Consider the following 16,349-nt stretch of genomic DNA (forward strand, 5'->3'; position numbering starts at 1 on the left):
GAGAAGGTAGGTCTGACCCAGGCTCCTGGTCCTTGCAGCAGGATTTGGTAGGTTTCGGATGGATCTGAGTTTGTGGGGGAGCTCATTCCACTGTCTGGGGCCAGCCGCCGAGTAAGTTCTGTCTCCTGCACAGCTGAGCTTTACCCTGGTGATAGAGAGTCCACTGGGCCAGACGAGCGGAGCTGTCACCCACAGTCTCATCCCTGGGCCCAGGCCATGGAGCACCTTGAAGATAAGGGCTGAGCTTCCACCCAGCCTGTCCCACTGGCTGGCACTTGGGAGTCCTAGCTATGGATCTTCCCACTCCCTGCTCCATTGCACGCAGAGAGGGCGAATCAGGAGTGCAGCCCCTCTTCTCCACTTGTGCCGGGATCTGCAGACTCTAGATGACTGTACAGGCGCTGTCCTTCCCCCGCCCCCCTGTCCCCCACATGCCACTGCATAGAGTCCTTGGGACTAGGGACAATGGATGGGACTCACAAAGGTACTTAGATGCTGTGACACTCAGGCCCCTTGGCAAAGGGGCCCCTGTTCTTTGCAAACAACTTTCATCTCAGACCTAACAAACTCACTACACCAATCATGTATTGCAGGGTATTTATCCATAAGGGGTAACATGGAAGGTATCTACAGAAAGCTCGTAACTTGTCAAGGCTCACAATCATTGTGAGATGTGGGTAAGGTAACATTTAAGGAATAATGTAACTATATTGACAGTTTGCTTGGCCTCGGAGTAAAAGTTAGTCCCCAGGGGGGTAATGTGTCTTAGTGATGGCTGTCACCTCTCCCTGGTTAGCCAGTGATGTAATGCCAGGCTCAGTTGTCTAGTCTTGCTCCATCCCAAGACTTTCAATGGCAAACCCTCAGAGACAACTGCAAACAATCAAAACCACTTGGCAGTAAAAAGGGAACATTACAACAGACGGTGATCACCCTGCCTGGGAATAGAGACAAAAGACTTTTTCAGTGTAACACTGAAGGGGAGAGGCCCCCTGAATCCATTCATTGAGGAGACATCTTGCTGAATGGGGGTGTTTCATGAAAGTTTGGATCCTGGTTCCTGTGACACTAGCCAATTCTGCAACAGACTGAACTCGGGGTGTGGGGGGGCTACTTTTCCAGCTAGGAAAGGGAACTATTGATAAGTGTGGCCCTAGCAGGGTCAGCTCCAGCTTTTTTGCCGCCCCAAGCGTCGAAGAAAAAAAAACCCGATTGAGCTGCCGCCGAAGTGCCACCGAAGAGGAAGAGAGGGAGTGAAGGACCCGCTGCCAAATTGCCGCCGAAGACCCGGATGTGCTGCCCCAATAACGGACGGAGTGCCGTCCCTTTCTATCGGCTGCCCCAGGCACCTGCTTCCTTCGCTGGTGCCTGGAGCCGGCCCTGAGCCCTAGTTTGCATTTTATGATTTTGTTTTGTATTGTAACCACTGGTTTCAACTGCTCTCTTGTTTCTAATGGAATCTGTATTCTCTCTTAAATAAACCTTCTCTTGTTTCACTACAAGTGCTGCATGGTTTACAGGAGCAATGATTTAAGGTGAAACTGGTAAAGTGGGATATGTTGCTCCTTTGGGGGCAGAGGATCTGGGTTTTCTGGGAGTAGCCAGCATCAGGGGCTGGATATCACAGGGGAATGCTTCAAGGGGACTGGGGTGCACCTGTGAGGCAGACAGGGCTGGCCTAACCCATAGGAGAGTGCTTGAATGGCTGACGGGCTGGTGGGGTTAGGGAGCTGACCCCAGCCACCACAGCAAGGCTCCCTCTGGCTAGAGGTGACTCACAGTCCTGGGTACCCTAAGAATATCACAGGCACCTAAACCCCAGACATAGGCACCTAGTCCGGGGTTTAGGTGCCTAAATCTCAGTTTGAGGCTTCAATGAGATCCACAAAACTCCCACTGGCTCATGTAGACACCTAAACTCATTTGGCACCTACGTTTTCAGGGAAAAGTCCCCTCCACACCTAAGTTTGTGCCTTGGGGCATGTGCCCTGCTGCCTCCCTCTAGGCGCCTGGGTACTTAGCTCCTGCCTAAGCCACAGTGTGATCTGTGAATTGGGAAAAGACAGGTGCCATCTGACTTGCATGCAGGGCCTGATCCAGTACGCTTGCTCAGAGGCCACCTAATGGAGCAGGTCCCATCAAAGTCTGGCTGCTAGAGAAGGAGGTGGTGGTGTCTACCGTATGGCTTCTAGCCTACTGGTTAGGACACTCAGCTGGCCTGTGGGAGCCCCAGGTTCAATTCCCCCATTTGCTTGCGGGGGAGAAAGGATTTGCACAGGGGTCTCCCACCTCTCAGGAGAGGTTTCCTAACCACTGGGCTAAGGGATATTCTGAGGGAAGATCCCTCCGTTTCAGCTGGATCAATAGCAAATCACTGGAGCAGGGGGACTGGGCCCTGGATTTCCCACCTCCCAGGTCAGTCCCTACCCAGGCTTCACAGTCACGCTCTCTCTGGCCCAATGACTCTTCAAGCTGTGACTCGATGTGGGGGGAGGAACAGGAAAGGGATGCAATGAGGTTCTGCACACATGAAAGGAAGTGCTGCAAGACACAGCCAAGTAGAGGGCTGGTTTAAGTCGTCTCGGTCCAGGGATTGAGCGAGAGGAGAGTGAAGGCTGGCAGGTCGGCACTGGAGATGGTAGGTCTAGCACCTTCTTCTACCTGGGGATGTGGCTGGATTCACCTGCGCAGTGTTTAGGAAGGAGTGAGGCAGGCAGAGGAGCTGCTGCTCACAAGGGAGAGCTACAAGCTGGCTCCTTAGCGACAGCCCTTACCCTCCACTCCAGACACCTCTGAGTGTGGGTACAGGGGACAGTGCCAGGAACAGAGACCCCAAATGGCCCCCAGAGCAGGACCCTGCATGGGCAACAGGGACGATGCCCTGACAGTGCCCCACAGACTGCTGCAGAAGGAAACTCCAGGTGGTGAGGAGGGCTGAGTTTTCTCCTATGCTCAACTCTCCAATATTAATTGAAATGAGACCACCCAGCTCCAACCAGCAGAGCCCCACTACCCAGCCCTGAGTTGTCAAGGGAGTCCCCATCCCCCCTCTGCCCAGCTCTGAGCTGTCAGGGGAGTCCTGTCCTCCCCCCCCCCCCCTGTTGCCCAGCCCTGAGTGAGCAGGGGATCCCCCTCCCCACTGCCCAGCCCTGAGCTGCCAAGGAGAGCCCCCCATGCACCCCCACCCAGCCCTGAGCTGCCCAGGGAGAGCCCTCCCCACTGCCCAGACCCGAATGGCCAGGGAGAACCCCCCCACTCCCTTCTGCCCAGCCCTGAGCTGACAAAAAGAGCCCCCCGCCCATTTCCCAGCTCTGAGCTGCCAGGGAGAGCCCCCCCCCATCCCTGAGTTGCCAAGGGAGTCCCCCCACTGCCAGCCCTGAGCTGAGGAGAGCCCCCTCATGCACCCTCACCCAGCCCTGAGCTGCCCAGGGAGAGCCCCAGCCCTGAATAGCCAGGGAGTGCCCCCCCCCACTGCCCACCCCTGAATGGCCAGGGAGAGCTCCCCCTGCTGCCCAGCCATGGCCAGGGAGAACCCCCCCCGCCCCCCCGCTGCCCAGACCTGAGCAGCCACGGGAGCCCCACCACCACCCAGCTCTGAGCTGCCAGGGGAGCCCCCTCTGCTGCCCAGCCCTGAGCGGCCAGGGGAGCCCCCCCCCCCCCCCTTGCCCAGCCCCGAGCTGACAAGGAGAGCCCCACACACTTGCGCCCAGCCCTGATCTGCCAGGGGAGCCCCCCCACCCAGCACTGAATGGCCAGGAAGAGAAACACACACACACACACCGCCCAGCCCTGAGCTGATAAGGAGAGCCCCCACCCACACTGCTGTGCAATTGGGATTTCACTCAGTCACCTGAGCTGGGAGGCTCTCTTTCCCCCAGCAAACCCATGAATATCCCCTGCACATCAGCTGGAGATCCCGACCTGGGAAGCAGAGCTAAAGGTTAAAAACCGCATGGGGGGCCCTCTTCCCCTGCTTTCCCCTTCCCTTCCTTTCTGCCTTACCTCCAGAGCTCCTACATTAATGACTTTGCTGAATGCTAGCCAATGGCTCCCTGAGACCCCAATTCCAGCCAGGTGGCTGGTATAGCCGAGCTTTGTGGGCGTCAGTGGAAAGAGCTGGCGCACAGGCGGTGGAATAGCAGCAACCACAGCATGAGGATTGGTTGGGAAAGTGGAGATGGGCTACCAGAGATGGCCTCATTCAAAGCCTCCCTGCCATCCAAAAGATAGCATGGAGCCTCTCAGGCCTGGGAGGCTGCTTGAGGAGCCAGCCAGCCACCCCCGGGAAGCTGATACCTGGATGAGAGGAGCAGCCAGCACTACAAGCTTTGCCACACCACCATCCTAACTTAACTGGTTCAGACCACACCGCTCCTTTCCCCCAGATCTCTGGTCAAGGCTGGGCTCAGCCCCTGTTGGTAAGATGCCAGAGGGTACATCTGCACAGTGTTTTAAACCCATGGCAGTGCGTCTCACAGCCCAGGCCTACAGACTCAGGTTCACAGAGCTCACACTATGGCCCTACACACAGCTATGTAGACATTCGGGCTGGTGCTGGATCCTGCCCTCTGAAGCCCAGGGAGAGGAGGGGCCTGCTGGTGCAGCTTGCAGCATTTCAGGTTTAGACCCATGGATGGTTCCCATTTCTTCTAATTCTAATATAACTCTATTACACCTGAATATTGCTCTGATTGACTGAGATGCTCAGCTGTTTATCTAATTTATGGACAAAAACTGCCTCTGTCCTCTGAGCTGAACTCATGACACTGACCAACAACATCTCACACTCATAGTCACGTTCTCCAGGATGTTCATTAACAACCTGTTGTGGAGATGATGTTGCTAAATCAAATCACTTGCCTAAAATTCCAACTGTTCCTTCTTCCCCTGTGGAGGCTGGCAACTCTTGCTCTTTGAGGCCTGGTCTACACTAACCCCCCAAGTCGAAGTAAGGTACGCAACTTCAGCTACGTGAATAACGTAGCTGAAGTCGACATACCTTACTTCGAACTTACCGCGGTTCAGACGCGGTCCACACGCGGCAGGCAGGCTCCCCCGTCGACTCCGCGGTACTCCTCTCGTTGAGCTGGAGTACCGCAGTCGACGGCGAGCACTTCCTGGTTCGATTTATCGCGTCCAGACCAGACGCGATAAATCGAACCCGGAACTTCAATTGCCAGCCGTCGAACTACCCGGTAAGTATAGACCAGCCCTGAGATTCTGCATTTTAGCTGCATTGTAAATATGAACTAATCAGAGATAGTGTCTGTGTCAGCCAGGTGTGTCCAACAGTGTCTGTTTCAGCTCAGTGTGTCAAATATGTCTGGACCTGACTGCTGTGAAGTACTGAGGGGTTTATGGACATGTTTTTCTGACCCCCAGGGCAGCACTGTAGGACTCCGCTCCAGTCCAAGGGCTTGGGGATGTGGCTGGAATGTCGCCCGACTCCTGTGCTTTGCTACCATTTGCTGGGGTAAGCCTTCCTGCAGGTCTTTGATGGCCTGCCCCTGACATTGCCAGGGGAGAATTCACAGACACATCCCTGGGAAAGCCCTGGGAGAGAAGTGGTATTGTTGTGGCACCAACAGTCACTCCTGGTCTGTCCAGGGACATTTTACTGGCAGGCACATTGAAACAGTTTCATTTGGGCCAGAATTCCCACCCTGGGGTGATTATTTAGGGACCTAAATCCTATTCCTCCTAATCCCTTCTTTTTGCCCCTCCTGTATCCCAGAAACCAATAGAGTCCCTAGAAATTACCTGAGAAACACAGCCTCCTGAGGTTATGGGAGCAAGGCGCTTCCACCCTAGTTACAATGGAGAGGCCTTCACACGGGCCTGCTTGGCTTCCCAAAGCAGCTCACAGTTCCCCAGCCAGGACAGGAGCCGATGAACTCCTCTGCACAGGCATGGTCCAGGCCAGCTCTCTCCTCTGACTGCATTGAGAATGTCTGGACCCCATTTCCAGCATCGGCACCAGCAGCAGTGCAAGTGTTGGTGCAGACAGAGTGCAGGGGGTTGACACCTGTTGTGGATTAGAGGGTCTGGGCCATACCCCGGTATTTAAACCAGGCCCTGGGTGTAACCCCTTTAGTGTGCCAGACTTCGAAGGGCAGGCCACATGACTCTATTACTGCAGGCCTGGGCCTTCAGACTCCAGCACCCCTATTTCTCACTGTGGCTCTCTGCAGCAAATCCAGCTGAGATCAGACACCTGAGAGAGCCTGTCCCCTTTGAGGGAGCAATGCACCCAGCAGATTATGTGGCAGCCTTTTTAAAACTAGGTAGCTTTGATTAGTTACCTGGAATCCAGCATCAGTAAGTCTTTAGTCAGCATGAGACAGCCAAACTTCAGAGTCCCTATCAGTAGGAGCAATGGTTTTGCCATGCCCTGATTCTCCGGGGTTCTTCTTTACTCTCTCTGACCCTGTCTGTGTGAGTCCATCTGCTCATCACAGCAACCTTAACAGACAGCCACTTGCCACCTCATCCCTTTGTCTCCACCTACGGCCTTTTCACTCTGATTCCCTGAAGAGGTTTGGAGGAAGTTAAGCATTAATGGCCCAGTATTTAGTTCTTCCCTTATCAATGCAGGGTCTCCAATTCCAGCCAGTTCTTGCTAAGCTCTCTGGTTCCAAGGAGAAAAACCCTTTCCGCCCAGTGGGTAACACTACAAAGTGGAGACAGACCCCAAGGTTTATAACAATTGTACAAAAAGTCCCCACATTCCTCATAGCACCTCTCAGAAATCCTGCTTGACACTGTGACTGTGTACAATTGTCTCCTTCCAAGTAGCCCCTCCAGTCATGCCATCTCCGTCTGGCACCCAGATCCCAGTTCAGGTAGGAGCTCCCTGGTGCACAAGATGATTGCTCCATACCTGGCCAGCCTGTGCTTGGAAAGCCCGGCTATCACATCTCCTCCAACAACAGGTTGCTACTCGCCTCTCCTGTGTGGATCTTCTCCTACCTGTTGCAGAGAGAGGAGAGCCCTCCCACACTCAGCTCTGCTCTCAGATACACAGACGCAATCCCCATTGACTGAGTCGCACCTGTGAATTGGAGGCTAGACCTCAGCCCACAGCTCTCCTAGTGGCATTTCCCATGAGGAATTAGCTGTGAAACGTGGCACGTGCTGTTGAAACATGGATGTGCTATGTACATATCTGGGGCCAGTGGCATTAATTTCAGTGGAGCTGTGCTGGTTTACACCAGGCGAGGAGCTGTCCCATAGTGGTATCTACACCACAAGAAACAGAGCAAGGAAAAGAATATTGTTCTTGGGCGAGTTCCTTGGCGCAGGCCTGTCTGTGCTAGGTATCGCTTTTCTCTTCTGTTTACTGGCTTGGCATCATTCGAACTGAAGAGTCTTTGATTTCTGTTCTGACCTCAGCATGAGCATAGGGCCTGGGGAACTACCTCTGCACAAAGCTGACCCTGACCCCAGGCCATTCAGCCATTCAGCTGATTTGAAAATGTTCTGTTCCCTTTTTAAATAACTGTTCATTCTTGCACTGCCAGGCTTGAGATCAGCACCAGTGCTGTCATATCGTGAGCAGGGCTGGGGAAAGCTGTGCCCCAGGGGAATCCCGCTGCATTATTTCAAGGGGCCTTAGAGGAGGATCAGAGTGTCACATTGCTGGTTGCTTATCTGAGCCCTTTGTGAGGTCCAAAATAGAGATGGGCACCAGCTGCAGAATGTGTGTGGGGGGGGGGCAGGTGTCCTGAGCCACAGTGCTCCATGGAAATGGGAGTCTTGAGCTCTGGTTCACCCTATTATAGAGAAGAGGGAGGGGAGAAGTTTGGATTTTGGGGGGTTGTTTGGGCTCATCTTTACTGTAAAGCATTTGAGGCGCATCCCTCATAACATGGGTGTGATGTTCACCAGGCAGAACAGGAATGACAAGCAGAGCTTGGTGGGTTGGAGAGACCTCAACTCATGTTGTTGATTTTTTTTGATTTTCCATTGGGGAAAATCAAAATCAAATCTTTTGTTTCAAGTCAATGCAACCCAAGTCAGTTTGCTATTAACCTGCATCTATCTTTGGTGACACGCTGTCTCATGGGAGTTGTAGTTTAGGTGTTTCGTGTCCCCATTTTATCCAAAAGGCCAGGCTCCTTGGCCAGACTATATCTCTCAAGATCCACTGTTGTCTTCCCTCTGATGGGACACATGTCTGTAGTTGTGTCATGGGAGATACAGACTAGCCAGGGATGTAGACCTGACTTGAAGTGAAACATTTTGACTTTTCCTAATCAACATTTTTCTGAACTCTTTCATTTTGTGAAAAAAAAATTTTTTCAACCTTTCGGGATGAAAACAAATGTTGAAATATTGGAATTTCATGCAGAAAAACATTTTTGTTGAGCTTTAGCTCTAAGGGGCAAATCCTGAAGTTGTATTAAATCTATGGTGCAAGACTTTTGATCCATGCTTTGCAAATAAAGTGTATGATATGTTCCCTGAAATGAACACTAGTGAGCTGAGGGCAGGTCCCTAGGCTGCACTGTTTGGAAGAAGATCTGACTTCAGGGCTATTTTCAGATAGATTTCTGTAACCATAGAGACACTGCGATATGGTGGTTGTTTTGTAGCTAAAAACCCTGGATCGCATCAAGCAATGGTGAGAAATAATATAAATAGACACTGTGTTTCAGTAGTTCAGCTCTGTGGCTAGTTTCAGCCTTGATTTGTAGTTCATTTTTATCTTTTCCTGATTTGTAAGCACTACCAGCTGGGCCAGCGTCTTCACAAAACTCAGTTTTACAAAGCTCTCCAAAAATGTCTTGGATATTTAGATTAGCTGCTAAAGCAGAGAAGTGCCAAACACCAGCAACTTATGAGAATGCTCAAATCTGGCTCTGGATCCAGACTTTGTTGCTGGCCTCATATGTAAAACTACAAAGGAAAAATTAAAATTAAAATTGAGTTAATCCCATATTTCTGTGCCTGTGAAAAGAGGGCCTCGAGCACTTATATGAAGAAAAAATAAGTTTTAATGAACCTCCTTAAAAACAATTCCCCCTCTGGGAAATCCTTTTGGTTCTTCCTGGTGCACTGAAGGTATCCCAGCATACATCTTTCAGTGACAACAGCATGGAATCCATTTATGGATCACAATCAGACATTTGATATTTGTGGTGTCTCATTTTGGGATATTTTCATTAAACTACAACCTACCAAAGGATTTCATAGAACGGGGTGGGAAAAAGAGTTGGTTAGTTAGCTATCTCTTAGCTTGTTAGCCTCTGCTGAGTGGAGACATTCAGACCAGAAATCAAAGCCTAAAGCTGTTTTAATTTTTGCAGTTCACCTTTTACCAGTTTTCAATCCCTGTATTTCTTATTTCACTAAACTCTGCTAGTTAGGTAGAGACTCTCAGCATGAGATTTGTGATGTCAGATCCAAGAATAACACATATAGGTCATTAGAACTGGACTGATCTCTTATAGGCAGGCTGGTAGCACTGCCTATCATTAAGGTTGCCAATGCTTCCCATTATAAGATCCTGTTTTCAGTTGCTTATAACTTTACCAGGCTTTAACCATTTGGATTGACATTTTTCCACATGGGTTGTCTGCCCCAAGCTGAACTATTTGGAAAATTTCAATCAAAACAGTTCAGCCATTTCTAAGAATAAAGCTACGGAAAAAATATGTTGTTTTGTTGATGTTCAAAAAATCTGGTGAGCTTTTCTTTGAAAAGCTCTGGTGCCCCCATACTTTGGAGCAGGAACTTGAAATTTGGTAGGGAGTAGGTGTTTGCATCAGGAAGATGCCTGTGAAAATCTGCCCAAAATTTGGCCAAGTTATAAGCCTTTGAAAAATTGCACTTTGCACTGCTCAGTAGAGACTTTGATTTTAGCAGCCACATTCCCTGAAAATTCCATCTATAATATTGGTCATGCTCCAGCTCGGGGCTGTGCAGGATGTTCCCTGTAATTGCAGCTCTGGGCTGAGCCAGGTACTGGAACTGAGAGAAGAGAGGCTGTCTCTCCTGGGCTCTCAATGCCCGCCCTCTGAGCTCAGGCAGCACGAAGCAGGAAGCTGCTTCATTTGAAGGCAGAGGGGCAAGAGCCAGACCTGCAGTGGGTGGGGATGGCAGAGGGTGTAGATTGGGAAAAGGAGTCCAGGGGGAAGACTGGGACTGGAGGTTTGCATCGGAGAGAAAAAACTGGGATTGGGAATTGGGGAGGGGAGAGTCTGGGACTGGCTGGGCAAGGAGCCTGGGACTGGGATCTAGGGAGGGAAATGAGGGGAGTGGGAGCAGGTAGGCTGGGGGAGAGTGAGGTTGGATGAGGATCTTGGGGGATCTTGGGATTATTTAAGCAAGGTGACTGGGACAGAGAACTAGTAGGGTAGGAGGAAGGAGGGAAGGGGGAGGGGAGAATCTATGATTCTATGAGACAACTCTGCCAAGTTGCTGGTGTTCAGGGGGAATGGCTGGGCAAGGACACTGGGAGAAGGAGGCCAGAGATGACTGCTGAGACTGGATGACAAACCCAGGGAGGGAGAGTGGCCCTGTGAGCCAATAGGGATATAGATTGGATGAAGAGCCAGGATGGGGGGAGTGGGGGAACTGGGACTGGCTGGGCAAGGAGCCTGGGGACAAGGAGCTTGGAGGGGGGGGGGAAACTGAGAATGGCCAGGATCGGAGAGTGGGACTGGGTGTGGAGGGATGCCTGGGGTAGGGCGGGGATTCCAGAGAGGTGAGACTAGGGCTTGCTAGACAATGAGACTGGGACTGAGATGAGGAGCTAGGGATGGGTAAAAGACAGGCCTGGGACAGGGTCAGGTTGGAGGGGCCAGGGCAGAAGGGCCATGCTTAGGAGACAGAGGCAGAAGAGTCTGTGACCACTAGAGAACACTCTCCTCTAGAGCCTGGAATGGAACCCACAATTCCTGAGTTCTCTGCTGTCAGCAAGTATCTGTGAAATCCACTGGCAAAATGTGTGTTTCATATCCCTCTAGTGCTGGCCCATAGGGACTATGACAACCTGCTACTGCTATTGGTTCCTCCATTAGCTCAGGTGGCAGAGGTCTGTGCACCTGATCTCAGGATTTTAACCCTGCTGATGATCCATATTGGTGTCACTATGATGCCACGTGATGGATCTTCTATTTTTTACAATTTGCTTTTTAAAAAACGTAGGAAATTACACACACACACACACACACCTACTTTAAAAGAACATTTTTAACATTTCAAAGTCAAGCACTCATACCATAGGAAATGCCAGAACCCTTGCCTCGCTGAGTGCACAGGATGGACCTACGCTAGGGAATGAATCCAGGTTGTACAGTGAAAAAAGCTGTTGTCTGTAGGAACCCTACCTCATCTGTTGCAGGCGCTGGAAGGTGTGTGTGATGAATGAGGCAGAGGGTTGCAAGAAGAGAAAGGATGGTTTCAAGGATCAAGGATGTTGACTGCCGCCCCGGAGAACTGGATTCTGCCTCTGCCCCAGAGCAAGTCACTTAAACCAAACTTTTCCCAGGTGGCCACTAAATGTGTGTTCCTCACTTTCTGGGTGCTCAAATTGAGACCCTATGATTTGATTTGCAGAAGTGCTGAGCACTCACTGCTGCAACTAAAGTCAATGGGAACAGTGCTCTGAACATAGAAAATGCTTTATAATGCTAAATACTTCAGAAAATCAGGTCCTAGGGGTCTCAAATGTAGAGCCCTGCGTGGATATACAATTTATATCCATGGATGTGGATATCTGTGGATATAAAGCGGATATCCACAGATTTGCAGGACTCAAGTGACAATGAGTGAGATCAGCAGGGCCATGGCCAACAACTGGGCCAGAAACCACAGCGGCGAAAGAAGCAGCATGTTGGGCTGCCGTTCGCAGAAGCCAGCTCCCAGCCCAGGCAGCTCCTCCGGCATGGCTGTACCTCCTCCAGCCCTGCCCACTGGGGTGGGCACTAGGCTCACTGGCAGCTTTCTCTGGTCACACTAGTGTGTGCAAGCAGTATCTCCTGACCAGGAGCATGTAAGCCTGTCTCACTCGTTGTCACTAGAGCCCTGCAAGTCTGCGGATATCTGCTTTGTATCCATGGATATCCGCATCTGTGGATATAATTATGTATCCGCGCAGGGCTCTACTCAAATGGGACACCCAAAATTATTTTCGACCTTAATCTCTCTAGTTCAGCTCCTCAAAGGTATTTAGGCACCTAACTTGCAATAAAATCAATGGCAGTTAGGTGCCTAAATACCTTTGAGAACCAGTGCCTCTATGCCTCTGTTCCCATCTTTGAAATGGGGATAATACCATCCTCTCATCTCCCAGAGCTGTTGTGAGTATAAACTCATTAATGTTTGTGAAGCACTCAGATACTGTAATGATGAGCGCTATAGAAAAGCCTTTGGGGAAATGAATAATTCTGTCTTCAGAGCAGGGTTTGTATAGTGTGCAGTAAATAAGCCTGGGGCGGTTACACATTGACCAGTGAGGAGAAAACAAACTATTGAATAGCTCCTCATTTAGTGAGCCCCGTCCATCCTCTGCACTGAGTGAGGCAGAGGACCTATGGAAAAATAGTATGTTATCATGCCACTAAAGACTATACCATCGTGCATGCGCACAAGGGGGCTGAACTCAGTTACATGGGCAACCTTAATTGTGGCATTTCCTAACGTTTGAGTGCTTGACTTTGCAACCTAAATAATGTTCTTTTAATGCAGTACTTTTGTGTGTGATATAAGATATAGTCTGGTGTCACCCATTGATAGTCAACCCATAGCTCTGTCACTGACTGTCACACAAGTTTGCCTGTTTTTATTCTTTCCAACAGTGCTCGGGACTCAGATGGAAGTGGGAGCCTGGACCTACCATTATGGTAACAAATCTGATTACTCATGGGAGCTGGCCAGAAACTTTTGCAGGTTATTCTACACTGACCTCGTAGCAATCCAGAACCAGGGGGAAATTGTTTATCTCAACAATGTCTTACCCCGCCATAGAACATACTACTGGATTGGGATACGAAAGATAAACAATGTCTGGACCTGGGTTGGTACCAACAAGGCCCTGACGAAGGAGGCTGAGAACTGGGCTAACAGGGAACCCAACAATAAAGGGAAGAACCAAGACTGTGTGGAGATTTACATAAAGAGGGATCATGATGCTGGAAGATGGAACGATGAGAACTGCCAAAAGAAAAAGAGGGCGCTGTGTTACCAAGGTAACCACCCCACCACGGTCATTCTCCATGTATGTGTGTGTCTGTCTAACATATGTAGGGCTGGGGAGAGTTGCTGGATTGAGAGTTCTGGAGAATTAAGTCCCTAATTGTCCATAGAAGAGTGTCAATGGGCTGGCTGCCTCCCATGCCCCGTCATGGTCTGAGGTTGCTCCGCAAGCCACTCTCGCCTTGCCTGACTGGAGTCTTTCCTTACTTCCTGGAGTCTGTTCTCCCTGGCTCTCAGCCTTCTTCAGCCCTCTGGCTCGGGCTTCCTTCCAGGCACAAATCCTGCCGGCTGGTGAAGGGTTTCCTGCAGAAGCCTCCTGGCTTGTCTCTCCCTGAGCATCCCCCTTCTCTGAAACTTCCTGCCACTTGTCCAGGGACATCAGCTGACTCCTGCTCAGCTGTGCCTTCCTAGTAACTAGGGTTGGCTGGCCACAGGCCTCTAGCCCTTAAAGGGCCAGACACACTGTTACGAAGAGGTATGGTCTGGGCAGAGGAACTTAACCCACCCACCCAGCTAGAGTGCCTCAACCCTGATCTGCGGGGTCAGTCGGTCTCCATGGCCCACTGAGTCTTGACTTCTGTGGAGACAGCCACCAAGGGCCTGATTAGTGCTAGCTGGTGTTAGGCATTAGTGATATTGTCCCGTGGCCGGCAGCACAGGCCTGCACCCGCTTTGCATGTTTGCTCCCAGGCACAGGTGTTGCACACACCAGCTATCACTGCTGTGGTGTTCTCTGTGTCTCGCTGGTTCCTTTGGTTGGGGAGTTAAAGTCCTGCCTTCCAAGTTCTCCCTCACAAATGGGCCACACAGACGGGAGCTGAACCTGTGCTCTGAATGAGTCTTGCTTTGATCCCTACATTCTTCTCATCACAAAGTCCCGTTGTAAATTGACATGCCAGGCGCTTGGCCCCAGGAGCACCTGTTCTGAGCCCTTGGGAGATGCAGTGGAGTCTCCCTGACAAAGAGTTACTACCCTCTTTGGAGTGCAATCAGTGCGGGGGGGTGGGGGAGGAGGGGCAGGGAGGTCAAAGCACAGCCTGATAACCAAACGTGGCACATGCTGGCCTCTGATCAATGCATGTGTGTGTCCCCTGCAGGCCTAGCATGCAACCCTCCATCTCAATCCAGAGGGCAGCCTACCCATCCAGGTCAGCGCTGTCCACAGGCAGCGCCTCTGGGTCCAAGAGCAGAGTGACAATCTGTGCAAAGCAGCCATTGCCTCCAAACTTCTGGCAAGGTGCCAATACCACCTGGCTGGGCAAAGCTTGGGTGCCCTGGGTGCCCTTGCAGGGCCTGAGCCAAGGCCTTTGAAGGCAGGGTTTTTTTCCCATGGTTTTAACAGGCTCTGAAAGAATCCCGCAATGAAGAAAAGCAGCAGGGATGGAGTGCAGGATCCAGGCAGTGGGGTGGGTTATGATTTGTCTCTAAGGAACTGTTAGGGTGGATCCTAACCCAGCTGTATCTCTGCAGCGTCTTGCCAGCGTTCCTCCTGCAGCCAGCGCGGTGAGTGTGTGGAGACCATCGGGAACTACAGCTGTGATTGCTACCCTGGTTTCTACGGGCCTGAGTGTGAACACGGTGAGGGCAGTCGAACAGGAACATTAGGGGAGGGGGCCCTGCCGCAGGGCCTGTTACAGTCACTGCATTTACTTTCTGGAGGGTCTCCCCAGAGACATCCTCTGGGATGATGGCCTGGGCACCCATCAGTGCTGCTCCGAGATTCGCCAAAGAGGGGCGCTAGCACAGCCGGAGGAATGGCCTTTGCTATTGCTCCCTGGCCAAGGAGGCAGAGTGGGGTGGGGTTGTAGCCTCCCAAGTGCCTGACCGCACTGCTGCTATAGCATGCCCGCCCCAGGCCAGCCCAGGCAATTTGCCTCCCTTAGGGGTAAGGCTACACCCCTATCCTGCTGTCAGCCTGGAGCTGCCCAAGCAGCAAAACAGTTGCTGTCTCCCTTAGGGCTGAGCAGGGTGCCCAGGCCTCAACTGGGGGTGGAGCCTCCTGCTGGGCTGAGTCTGCAGCAGCTTCCAGGCCCGGAAAGTCTCTCGCTTGTGCCCGACTGCCAAACACAACTTCTCAGACAGGCTACTCAGCTCACTCTGTTACCCAGAGAAAGCATGTGCCCTTCTTCTTGCCTTGCAGAGCTCAGCCCCAGCAGGGCTGTCACGGCATGTCTCCACTGCAGCTGGGTGCAAGCCCAGCTAGCCAGACTTGGGCTAGGGGGCTCAAGCCCGAGCTTTACAAATAGCAGTATGGATGTTGCAGCTCCTGCTGAAGCTCAAGCCGAGGGGCTGGGGTAGGCTGTGCTCCAGAGAACCTGAGACCTGGCAACTTGAGGGAGCAACAGGCATGTGTGCTTGAAACCCCTCCCCCTGCCTCCCAGCTGCTCATGCTGTGTATGTCTTTTTAGTTGTGAGGTGCAAAAACCTTGACCCCAGGCCTGACTGCAGTCATCCCCTGGGGGAATTTAGCTACAACTCCACATGCAAGTTCCAGTGCCAGGAGGGGTTTGAACTGCAAGGGCTGGACACGTTGCAGTGCTTGGCGTCGGGGAACTGGACAGCAGCGGCTCCAGAGTGTGCAGGTGGGTGCCAGGAGCTATTCCTGCCTCCTCCCCACTGATTTTACAGTGGAATTCTCAGAGCCTATGTAGGGAGAAACCCAGATCCACTGATGCTGATTGGAAGTTGGGCACCTCACCCCTTTGAACAGCCCCAGCCTTAGCATTTAATACCTTTGGCTTCTCATGTTGTGTCTTCAGCTGGTAGTTGGCCTGGAGCCCTCACTAATCTTTCTATCTTTCTGGGGTTTATACCACACTCATCTCCGTGTTATCTGCGCTTTACCAGCTCTACATGTACAAGTATCATCTCTGGCTGGTTTCCCCATCCTCCCATAGCGGTTTATTTTTAACTGTAAAATGTAGTCGAGCTCCAGCTTAATTATAACTGGTTTGATGTATTCAGCTTGGGAAGCTCCACAACAATCACAGGGACCACCCGAGTTTGCAGGCTGGACGAGGGTTGTCCCCTGTCACACCTGTCAAACTTCAGCAGTGTGTCCAAAGAGTCCCATACAGATATTGTAGGGCAGGGTGCATGGACTGGCCATTGGAGGGGGATCTCATACTCGAGTGATGTGGAGGAGAAAT

The 16,349-nt window shown here is 51.6% G+C and overlaps 1 protein-coding gene across 1 annotated transcript in view; it reads left to right on the plus strand.

Moving 5' to 3' along the window:
- Positions 1-2,556: 2,556 nt before the first annotated feature.
- LOC112104982 (P-selectin-like) overlaps positions 2,557-16,349 on the plus strand; it is a 50,903-nt gene continuing 37,110 nt past the window's right edge. The window contains exons 1-5 of the mRNA XM_029912441.1: positions 2,557-2,638; positions 5,383-5,473; positions 12,804-13,193; positions 14,671-14,778; positions 15,609-15,782. Coding sequence (XP_029768301.1) covers positions 2,636-2,638; positions 5,383-5,473; positions 12,804-13,193; positions 14,671-14,778; positions 15,609-15,782 — 766 coding nt within the window. The 5' untranslated portion in view covers positions 2,557-2,635. The remainder of the gene's footprint in view (positions 2,639-5,382; positions 5,474-12,803; positions 13,194-14,670; positions 14,779-15,608; positions 15,783-16,349) is intronic.

This window comes from Terrapene carolina, unplaced genomic scaffold (assembly GCF_002925995.2).
Source record: "Terrapene carolina triunguis isolate 2854851 unplaced genomic scaffold, T_m_triunguis-2.0 Scaffold212, whole genome shotgun sequence".
Classification (NCBI taxonomy): Eukaryota; Metazoa; Chordata; order Testudines; family Emydidae; genus Terrapene; species Terrapene triunguis.